Raw genomic sequence first — 12,072 nt, 5'->3', positions numbered from 1 at the left:
GACATTCAATGGGGGTTTTAGGTGATCAGTTTGATCCAAGCCCCCTTACTTGTACAAACAAATAATCAATAAAGCTTTGGGTGAGTTGGGTTTAACGCCGCTTTTAACAGTATTCCAGTTATATCACGACGTGTCAGCTTAATGTGGGAGGAAAGCCCAAAGTGATGCAAGTCTTAGACATTTACCACTTCGGTGAAACCCACGAGCACGGGTATGGTGCTGACAAACCAACAAACATAATCGGGGTGAACCGGGATTTGAACCCACAATCATAGGTTTCTGGCGTGCCCAAGGGATGCAACTCTGCACAGCGAATTGCGGCACCTTAGACAACTGGGCCACCCATGCCCCATTTAAGTATTAGGAATTTTTCAATTTTATTTTTTTAAATGGAAATAAAAACGAAACATGCGTCAGACTTTCTGATGATGCAGGCGGTGCCTTAGAACCAAGGCAATAGGAGTTTGTGTGCTTGTATATGTGGGGAGGCCCTTTCCCAGGTTAGTGGTACACAACTGTTTATTTGGTTTCAACAAGCAAAAAAAACAACCACTGTCCACACTATAAGTCTAACAATCATCTGTAGGAATCGGGACAATAAGATAATGTGTTTGTTTGTTTGTTTGTTGTTTAAAGCCGCACTCAGCAATATTCCAGATATATGACGGCGGTCTGTAAAATAATCGAATCTGGACCAGACAAACCAGTGATTGATGTCATGAGCATCGATCCACGCAACTGAGATTGATGACATGCATCAACCAAGTCAGCTAGTCTGACCACCCGATCCCGTTAGTCGCCTCTTACGACAAGCATAGTCACCTTTTACAGCAAGCATGTGTTGCTGAAGACCTATTCTACCCTGGATCTTCACGGGTCTAAGATAATGTGAGACCGTCCAGAATAAATATCTAAAATATTAATTCATTATGGCCTTACCACTGTAAATCTGTAAGTCTTTGTGCCATGAAATTACTGGAAAGGTTTGCAACACCCTCTTAAGATTACCAAATATCACAGCTACTTTTGCAGGTTATATTTGATACGGAGGCAGGGGTATGATGAAATGGAAACTCACAGTACTTTCCTCTCACAAAACTTTCCAGATGTACAGTATTCAAGGAATAAACATCTGGTTAAGTATATTTGTTACAATATATTGAAAAATAGATGCAGCCAAAAAACAGGAGTAACTGTAGATCAAGTCTGATAATTTCAACTGACCTTCTGCCACGCCTGACTCTCTTCAGCCTCCCTGTCAATGATCTTGAGTTCTGCATCCAGACGTCGCACCCGCTCCTCCAGGCCCTCCTTCTCCTTGACCAACTGCTCGAAGTCCTCCTTCTGCCGGACACTCTGGTCCTTGACATTCTGCAGGTAGCCCTGGAGCCCGTCCACCACATCATCCAGCTCCTGCCGCAGCTCCTCGTTCGCCTCGATACGCTCTGAAGGAATCGTGTTTGTTTGTTTGTTTGTTTGTTGCAGCATTAAACAACAAATAAACAGAATCAAAAGAGACCATGGCTGATTTCTACTTTAGCAGGTAATGGAAAGGTGCTGACAGATTTAGATCAGAGGATCCAGATGTGCCTAAGGGGTGCAACTCTGCACATCGAAACTTGGCACCTTGGATGACTTGGGCACAATGCTACCCATCTTCCTGAGGCAAGAGAGTAAACTGACTTTAAAAGTCCAGTTTCAACCCTTACCGAACTAGACTGGAATTACTGGGCTCGATCGTAGTGCCATCAGTGGCTATTACCAGTTATGTCCCTTCTAAGCCTCTTCTATGGACCAATCAGATGCTACCTCTCGTATCACTTGCATTTGCTTCACACAAAATGGTTGCGCCAAGTCAGGACGATCTGATCAATAATCAAGATCTATATTGTGATAAAACCGGTCTTACATCGCGAAATGCATCAAATCACTTGAGCACCTTGATTAAAAACATGAAAAGATTTGGAAAATATCTGCTGACAATGAGTTGGCACTGCACATGCTTTGCAAATCCTGCAATAGATCGAAATCTACACAACCGTTTACAAACCAGATTTTGATTTAGGTGTGCAATTTTGATTGGACTATGCATTGACTCGTTAGTCCAAAACGTAACTCCGTATTACCAGCCTAGTTCGGCAAGGGTGGAAACTGGACTTCTATAGTCAGATAACTCCCTTGCCTCAGGAAGATGGATGCCACCTGAGTGAGTGATAGTATTTCTGTCAGATTGTGTCTGGGAGATTAGTCCAAGAATCATATCAATGACTTTTACTGCTTTGGAGAAATCTGTGAACTTGAGCTGAGTATTGCCTGGTGTCTGGCGATTTGTATCACGATACGAACTAACGATACTACTGGTATCATGATACACCACATCAAAGAGTAAGAAATAATAAAATCACTGAAATACAGCTCTAAAACCTCTTTCTTCATAAATTTATGTATTGTTATCTCAAAAACTTTACCAAAAAAATCACAAGAACAAAACAGTTTCAAATGAAGGGATGGTTAGTCAATATGTTTTCAGCCATCACATTCTCGTATTCTGCCATGCTTCTGGCAGCGCTATTCTACTTCTGCCATTTCGAGAGGTAACTCTATCAGATTCTGTTCTATTTATAGAGCATCGCGATATCACAAACAGACAATTCAAGTATCGTGTGTACCTTAACATAGATGATATCGTAGGTGTCAGTGAATTGTTACAGCAGGCAAGGTCCTGGTAGATCACGGATCATAATCATGGACCTATTGGCACCATCGATCACAGTTCTACCACAGAGTCAGTTCTACCATTGAAACCCTATAGACAATGGACCGCCTCTGCGGTCTAGTCGAAGAGTGTCTGCCCGAAACAGCAGAAAGTCTGGGCTTTGATCCCAAGCCATGTCATACCAAAAGTAAAAGTAAAAAGATGTTTCTTGTTACCCTGCCGCTGGCATCAGTCCGAACTAGTACAAGCAGCCACACACACACATGCATGCACGTCGCTACATAAGTGCAATAATCTTGGACATGACATAAAACTCCATTTCATTTCACCTCATTTCATTTCGTTTCGTCTGTTTCTTGTTTAACGCCGCACTCAGCAATATTCCACCTATTTGACGGCGGTCTATAAATAATTGAGTCTGGACCAGACAATCCAGTGATTGATGTCATGAGCATCGATCTACGCAATTGGGATATGATGACATGCATCACCCAAGTCAGCGAGCCTGACCACCTGATCCCGTTAGTCGGCTCTTACAACAAACAATGTTGCCTTTTACGGCAAGCATGGGTTGCTGAAGGCATATTCTAACCCGGATCTTAATGGGTTTCATTTCACCTCACCTCACCACAGACAATGACAGAAAGAGACACACGTAGCAAACACCAACACACATGATGACAAAGCCACATCAGTGATGCTGCCTGTACACTACCTTCATTGAGCTGCTGTTCCAGCTTCTTGATGTCTGCGGTTTCCCTGGCAACCGTCTGCAGCATGTCCTGGAGCTGGTTCTGCAGCTCGCTGTACACGTGGTTGTCCTCCGAGATCTGCTGCTCCTTGTCCACCATCTCCGCCTTCTTCTTCGGCTGCCATGGCAACATTAGAATCAGTCATTTGTGTATGATGTTATGAAGGACAGCTAACTGTGGGAGTCACGCAGCCAGGGGTTGGTTGGTTTGTTTGTTGTTTAACGCCCCTGGCAATATTCCAGCTATATGACGGCGGTCTGTAAATAATCGAGTCTGGACCAGACAATCCAGTGATTAATATCATGAGCATCGATCCATGCAATTGGGATCAATGACATGAATCAACCAAGTCAGCGAGCCTGACCACCCGATCCTGTTAGTCGCCTTTTCCGGCAAGCATGGGTTGCTGAAGACCTATTCTAGGGGTATGTCTCAACCTTGAAGTGGGAAAATGCTCAATTCCAATTGGTCAGGTTTCAGTTCATAATAACCACCTCTGAAACTAACGAAACAAACAGACTGAAACAACTGGTTTGACTTCTGCATCACTACAGAAACATACTTCTTTCTCAATGAGTGAGTGAGTGAGTGAGTGAGTGAGTGAGTGAGTGAGTGAGTGAGTGAGTTGTGTTTAACGCCACTCTTAACAGTATTCCAGTAATATCACGGCGTGTCAGCTAAATTTGAGACGTAATCCTTATGTCATTAAGGTCTCAGAGGTCTCAACTTCGGTGAAACCCACAAGAACAATTATGGTGCTGACAAACCTGGAAACATAATCGGGGCAAACCAGGATTCGACCCCTACAATTATTGGTTTCTGGTGCGTCCAAGGGAAGCAACTCTGCACAGCGAATTGCAGCGCCTTAGACGACTGGGCGAACCATGCCCCATTTTTCAATGAAATAAAGCTACGAACAAATATAGGTTACAAAATGAAGCGATGCAGTTACTACAATATACAAGCTATGTGTGGCAAAACATTTTGGGAAGTAAATGTAATCAAAATTGACTGCACATTCGATTACAAATTCAATGAAGTGTGGTTAAGTCTACAGGTTACCTAGATTTACATTGTAAACACAGTATGTTTATCTCCCAAATTAGAAGTTTCACATCTCTGAATCTACGGCATCTCTGAAAATTGGCAAGCAAGAACAACGTCTTATCGCAGGATTGTGATGAAATCTTTGGCATAGCCTTGATGACAGCTAGACAGAGTGGACATTTCAGTGTTAGAAATCGGCACTGGTCCTGTAATCCTGCATGCATCTTATTGATATGGTAAATACAATCGAAACTATCAATATTCCTATCTGAAATCGATACTATTGATCGGAGATGTTCGATCTGCTCCTTGAGGTCAATAACACAACTTACAATGTTTGGGTCACCCATGTTTAGATGTGCGATCTGCTCCTTGAGGTCAATAACACAACTTACAATGTTTGGGTCACCCGTGTTTAGATGTGCGGTCTGCTCCTTGAGGTCAATAACACAACTTACGATGTTTGGGTCACCCGTGTTTAGATGTGCGATCTGCTCCTTGAGGTCAATAACACAACTTACCTTGTTTGGGTCACCCGTGTTTAGATGTACGATCTGCTCCTTGAGGTCAATAACACAACTTACAATGTTTGGGTCACCCGTGTTTAGATGTACGATCTGCTCCTTGAGGTCAATAACACAACTTACAATGTTTGGGTCACCCGTGTTTAGATGTACAATCTGTTCCTTGAGGTCAATAACACAACTTACGATGTTTGGGTCACCCGTGTTTAGATGTACGATCTGTTCCTTGAGGTCAATAACACAACTTACAATGTTTGGGTCACCCGTGTTTAGATGTACGATCTGTTCCTTGAGGTCAATAACACAACTTACGATGTTTGGGTCACCCGTGTTTAGATGTACGATCTGTTCCTTGAGGTCAATAACACAACTTACGATGTTTGGGTCACCCGTGTTTAGATGTGCGATCTGCTCCTTGAGGTCAATAAACACAACTTACAATGTTTGGGTCACCCATGTTTAGATGTACGATCTGCTCCTTGAGGTCAATAACACAACTTACCTTGTTTGGGTCACCCGTGTTTAGATGTACGATCTGCTCCTTGAGGTCAATAACACAACTTACGATGTTTGGGTCACCCGTGTTTAGATGTACGATCTGTTCCTTGAGGTCAATAACACAACTTACGATGTTTGGGTCACCCGTGTTTAGATGTGCGATCTGCTCCTTGAGGTCAATAAACACAACTTACAATGTTTGGGTCACCCATGTTTAGATGTGCGATCTGCTCCTTGAGGTCAATAACACAACTTACGATGTTTGGGTCACCCGTGTTTAGATGTACGATCTGCTCCTTGAGGTCAATAATACAACTTACAATGTTTGGGTCACCCGTGTTTAGATGTGTGATCTGCTCCTTGAGGCGAGCAACCTTGCCCTTGTTCTCCTGCACCTTCTGTTGGCGGCGGTCAATCTCGGTCTCCATCTGGGTTGCGCTATCACGCATCTCATTCACCTGCACAAAATTATGGAAATATTATATTACTACCGCTAAACAAAGATCTGAGGACATCCCATTACAGGTCACTTTAGACCCACCTTGCGCGAACTTTGACTGACCAATGGAACGACTGACAAGAAGTCGACATTAGCCAATCAGAAGGCAGCTTTCACGTGCTTTAAGGCACTAATTTTAAATTGGCAACTACACTGCGAAACATATTTTGACAAATTCTCGCTTAAAAATTTGAAACATCAACAAAAGAACATTCTCGAATGGCTGATAGATAGTCTAGATTGTATAGATTCAGTCGTTAAACCTGTAACTATCGTTTGGAATACCCCGTGTTAAAGTTTTTAAGGTTGCATGATAAGATATCACATTCTGACTGTCACATGATCTGGTAAGGGACGCACTGATTGGTTGGATGAAAGGTCATTCGGACGTGCCCCCTAATGGGATGTCCTCCGATCTCTGTTTAGCGGTAGCGAGAACTTAGATCTGATTTTAATGAGATTGTATTTCACACTAATGTTTACAATATTCATCAGCTAAATGTGGGAGGAGGAAGAAAGTGAGGTGGGAGATAAAAGTCCACAGCTCTGATAAACCCTTCCAACATAAACACTTGTTGCTGACAGTGTTCCAGCAATGAAGAAAGTCAACTGACATAGTGCTAGGGCTGGGACCCGGGTCAGGTGGGTACTGAGTAGGCCCCGGGTACCCACAGGACTCCGCCAACTGTTTTGACAGCTACCTGACATAGTGCTGGGGCTGGGACCCGGGTCAGGTGGGTACTGAGTAGGCCCCGGGTACCCACAGGACTCCGCCAACTGTTTTGACAGCTACCTGACATAGTGCTAGGGCTGGGACCCGGGTCAGGTGGGTACTGAGTAGGCCCCGGGTACCCACAGGACTCCGCCAACTGTTTTGACAGCTACCTGACATAGTGCTAGGGCTGTGACCCGGGTCAGGTGGGTACTGAGTAGGCCCCAGGGACCAACAGGACTCCGCCAACTGTTTTGACAGCTACCTGACATAGTGCTGGGGCTGGGACCCGGGTCAGGTGGGTACTGAGTAGGCCCCGGGTACCCACAGGACTCCGCCAACTGTTTTGACAGCTACCTGACATAGTGCTAGGGCTGTGACCCGGGTCAGGTGGGTACTGAGTAGGCCCCAGGGACCAACAGGACTCCGCCAACTGTTTTGACAGCTACCTGACATAGTGCTGGGGCTGTGACCTGGGTCAGGTGGGTACTGAGTAGGCCCTAGGTACCCACAGGACTCCGCCAACTGTTTTGACAGCTACCTGACATAGTGCTGGGGCTGTGACCCGGGTCAGATGGGTACTGAGTAGGCCCCAGGGACCCACAGGACTCCCCCAACTGTTTTGACAGCTACCTGACATAGTGCTGGAGCTGGGACCCGGGTCAGGTGGGTACTGAGTAGGCCCCGGGTACCCACAGGACTCCGCCAACTGTTTTGACAGCTACCTGACATAGTGCTGGAGCTGGGACCCGGGTCAGGTGGGTACTGAGTAGGCCCCGGGTACCCACAGGACTCCGCCAACTGTTTTGACAGCTACCTGACATAGTGCTGGGGCTGGGACCCGGGTCAGGTGGGTACTGAGTAGGCCCCGGGTACCCACAGGACTCCGCCAACTGTTTTGACAGCTACCTGACATAGTGCTGGGGCTGGGACCCGGGTCAGGTGGGTACTGAGTAGGCCCCGGGTACCCACAGGACTCCGCCAACTGTTTTGACAGCTACCTGACATAGCGCTGGGTACTGAGTAGGCCCCAGGGACCCACAGGACTCCGCCAACTGTTTTGACAGCTACCTGACATAGTGCTGGGGCTGGGACCCGGGTCAGGTGGGTACTGAGTAGGCCCCGGGTACCCACAGGACTCCGCCAACTGTTTTGACAGCTACCTGACATAGTGCTGGGGCTGGGACCCGGGTCAGGTGGGTACTGAGTAGGCCCCGGGTACCCACAGGACTCCGCCAACTGTTTTGACAGCTACCTGACATAGCGCTGGGGCTGTGACCCGGTCAGGTGGGTACTGAGCAGGCCCCGTGTACCCACAGGACTCCCTTGACCCGTGGCTAGTCATGTGACATATTGTTTAACGACAAAAATTATCTAGATCTCTATGGCAACACTTCAAGTCTCTAATGTCCGCACTTCTTTCTGACAATGCACCCGTTCCTTCTGACTTTTAAAGGTCTGAATAAAGATAAAATTTCAGTCAACTTCAGTGTATGCATGACCTGATCGTTGTATATATGTGTATCTCTGTACATTCTGCCAGGGCTACGGTCAAATCGGTCATTTTGTACCCAACTCTTAAGTCTATCGTAGGTACCCGGGTAGGGTCGAGTAATAGCAGGGTGGGTACCCGGGTAGGGTCGGGTAATAGCAGGGTGGGTACCCGGATAGTAAATTTGGACTCGTCCCAGCCCTACAGAGTGCACGATATTACTTTCACTCAATGACTGGAATTTCACAAGCAAATATGTATGAAAAACACACCTCCTCTAAACCATGTTACTTTAATACTGTAAAACATGAAATTAATGCGTCTCCAAAAGAATGCGACCACTGGCCCCTAGCCAAAAATGCGACTCAATATGAATGCGACACCCCCTCCTCTCAAGCATCAGTGGATTTCTATCTAAACAAAATGTCCTCTGTCAGATTTACAGGAGAATCCTCAACTTAATCCAACCTTACATTAATCCAATCACACACCAAATAGCACCGCTTATTAACGCTGAGTAGAGTACTTCAGCTAAAACGATACATGTGCGCTGGCTCGTGTCGGCCTTTGATGTCGCAAAGAGCAAAGACCGTGTTGGGTGGCGTCTGTCTGGACTTGCAGGTGTGATCAGTGATGACATGAGTGAGTAGAACGCTTGTCTTGACCCCAGCAGTGACAATTCACAGGATGTAATTAGTGTTTGAATGACATTGTTTATATACTTGTAACAAGTGCTGCTCAATAAACAGTGATGTGGAATACATAGTTGTTTGTTTTCAGCAGATGTATAAGTTGTTATTTCTGCAATCCAAAATGTCTTATTGTTGATATAAATGTGATGTTTAATAATGCGAGCAAAGACCATTCGCATTTTCGCATTTAATTCACGCTCGCGTTAATATCAAGATTTACAGTATATTGAACAAAAAAAGTTACAGATCATGAATATTTTGCATGTGTATTTTTTGGCCTGAAGACTGAGCAACACAATTTCATAAAAATATTCCCACAAAAATATTCAAGATACCTACCGGTAACATTTTTGTGCAGTACATATAATTATTCAATATACGTAACAATCAGATTTAAAGCCAAACCTATTTGTATTATAAACATAAATCCCTCCTGTGTGCCACAAGATGCTCAACTCCTAATGGTGTTTTGGTTTGCCTTTGGGAATTTAAGTGTTCCAACATGAACATTTATCACGAAGTCCTGTAATAACCATTTTTCTAAAAGAATCTGATTTCTATGTGTGTTTTCAAGCAAGGGTACATATTTTAAGCATGCTGTTTAGACCTTAACCATCTCTCTGTCACTCTAATACAAGGATTTGGCCAGCTCACCGTCTTCATCTTCTTGGCCAGCCTCTGTCTGATCTTATACTTGTTGTCATCACGGAAAGGCTCCGGTGTCTTGCGTTCTGACATCTTCTTCAGTTCCTGTGTCGCTCGAACCAACTTATCCTCCGTGGTGCTCAGATTGGACTGGAGGCTTTGCAATCGATCTTCAGCTGAACAAAAAGAAGTAACAATTCTAACATTTCATGATACTGTTGGGTATATTAACAGTTCATTTTCACATTGACCTCAAACTCTCCATGTGATAACACTCAGTGCCCAAAACTGTTGAGGCTGCTAGCCTGAACTTGGCTATTAGCATCATAGGCTTCAGGCTCCAGACTGCCATCAAGGTACAAAATGACGTGAGATTTGTGTTCAACAGTGGGTGAGATTTCTGCCCATCTTCAGGGAGAGAGAGAGAGAGAGAGAGAGAGAGAGAGAGAGAGAGAGAGAGAGAGAAGAGAGAGAGAGAGAGAGAGAGAGAGAGAGAGAGAGAGAGAGGGAGGGAGGGAGGGAGAGAGAGAGAGAGAGAGAGAGAGAGAGAGACCGCTCCCGTTAGTCGCCTCTTTCGACAAGCTTGGGCTGCTGAAGACCTATTCTACCCCGGTTCTTCACGGGTCAGCAACCCATTTGAGATAACTAGTATCAAACATGGAATTCCAGGTCTGTGATTGGCTACTCCACGGTGATGACCAAAGGTCAAATTATGACGGACTACTTTCCCGAGTGTAATTCATTGATGAGTTAGTCATGCTTCAGTCAAATTCACCTACATCTGTGTTGAAACTTTATGGCTAATAAATGTCCTTTGGTCTTGACCTGTTTGCAGTATCATCATCACCTCGATAATCCACAAATATGGCAGAAACTTATATTTTGGGGGGTCACAGTAGGTATGGGTAGTAAGCAGGTGGCCAGATGATCTCACTAATGACCGTTATGTATCACTGTGCCACTATGATCATGAGAATAAACAAAATATGCATAATACGATCCTAAAATGGTGCGGTTTCTGAGTGTGAAAAAACATATTATTGCACTCATGCTTGTCAGATACTATGTAATTTACAACTTGTTTCAAAACGAATCTAACTCGCATTTGCTCATTGAATACCTTTTAAAACAACTCGTAAGATAAATGGTGTTTGACAGACACTCATGTAGTAATCTCTCTATATTACTTTCCCGTGAAGAGATCACCCGTTTAATAAACATACAGCTTTATTACACATTGTGTAATACCAAAACGCGTGCTTATGTACTCTCGGAACACGTTTCACGAACAAATATTGAAAGCTCTCAACATCCCTTGGCGTATTCAACGACATTGTGTGTGGAGATGATAGATCACTGGGAGGAGCTTATGCACACTCGATGACCCCAGCAACCTTGTTGCTAGGCTGACGTCACATGGCATTGTTTCGCCGATGGATCTTGCAACAAAATTCAACAAATTACGTCATCGGGTATTGTGACGTCATTGTAAACTTTGAGCTGCAAGGCCCCGTTCCACAAGGCGATCGTACTCTAGCGCAACGAGAGTCTTTAGTCTAAGTTAAATTATGTGAGTTGTGATAGCCTTAGCACTACGATAATTTTGTGGGACGAACGCCTGAATTCTAAAGGTGGACCATTGTATGATATTAAATTCATACGTTTCAACTTTTGACGTGTTTGAAGTATTATTCTGTTAAACTCAATTGGATTATGCCATGGATCGTGTAGGTGTCAGCCTATTTACACTCAACAGTATAATTCTAAAAACATTATAAATGACAAGTAATAAATAAAATACTAAACTCGCTCTCGTGTAAAACCAATTTTATGAAACTCGTGAATAGTTGTGGTATCTGACTCGCTTTCGCTCGTCAGATACCAGAACTATTCACTCGTTTCATAAAATTGGTATTACACGGGAGCTCGTTTAGTATTCTATATATATAAAATCTCTCCCCGGGGAAGACCTACCGAGTTGTATCTCCCGCTGTTTGTCTACAACCTGCGCTGTGAGCGCCTGGTGATACTGCCCCAGCCCCTCGGGTCGCTGCGCGGGCGTGGCAGGGGAGGATGCAATGGAGTGGATCTGTATTTTCTGGGGCGTGGCCAGCAGTGACCCTTCCTGGGAATACTGGTTGGCCTTGTAGCGGGCTCGGCCGATGTACGGGCTCTCATCCAGGAGTCCACTGTTATCATCATCATCGTCCTGGCAAGAACAATTTAATACATAATGAGTCAAATCTAAATATGTATACTTATCCTGCATTACTCCTTAATGCGTTCACTGCTTACCTATGACAAGAAGAAGAGACAGCATAACGGCGATGGTCCTGGGTGAAGAAATAAACTGTTGTTCTTTAGTCCCACCTGTTATGACCACCGCCGCTGTCCTGTGACCTTGAAGGAAAGGTCACCTTCTTCACTGCCAGTCGCTTAGAAAAACATACTTTTGAGGTTTTTGAAGCCAAAGTGGGGAGACAATTCCGCTGGTA

General features: G+C 44.6%; 1 protein-coding gene across 5 annotated transcripts in view; it reads right to left on the bottom strand.

Annotated features, from left to right (window-relative positions):
• The window catches only part of LOC124144629 (centriolin-like), a 120,618-nt gene that overhangs the window by 92,468 nt on the left and 16,078 nt on the right, over window positions 1–12,072 (bottom strand). For all 5 annotated transcript variants that reach the window (XM_048389941.1, XM_048389942.1, XM_048389944.1 and 2 more), the window contains exons 8-12: window positions 11,552–11,786; window positions 9,587–9,753; window positions 5,858–5,995; window positions 3,432–3,585; window positions 1,225–1,445 (exon numbers count right to left, since the gene is read on the bottom strand). In XM_048389941.1, coding sequence (XP_048245898.1) covers window positions 1,225–1,445; window positions 3,432–3,585; window positions 5,858–5,995; window positions 9,587–9,753; window positions 11,552–11,786 — 915 coding nt within the window. The remainder of the gene's footprint in view (window positions 1–1,224; window positions 1,446–3,431; window positions 3,586–5,857; window positions 5,996–9,586; window positions 9,754–11,551; window positions 11,787–12,072) is intronic.

This window comes from Haliotis rufescens, unplaced genomic scaffold (genome assembly GCF_023055435.1).
Source record: "Haliotis rufescens isolate VD_foot unplaced genomic scaffold, xgHalRufe1.0.p SCAF_8, whole genome shotgun sequence".
NCBI classification, from domain to species: Eukaryota; Metazoa; Mollusca; class Gastropoda; order Lepetellida; family Haliotidae; genus Haliotis; species Haliotis rufescens.
This window is presented reverse-complemented; position numbering and strand designations above follow the sequence as displayed.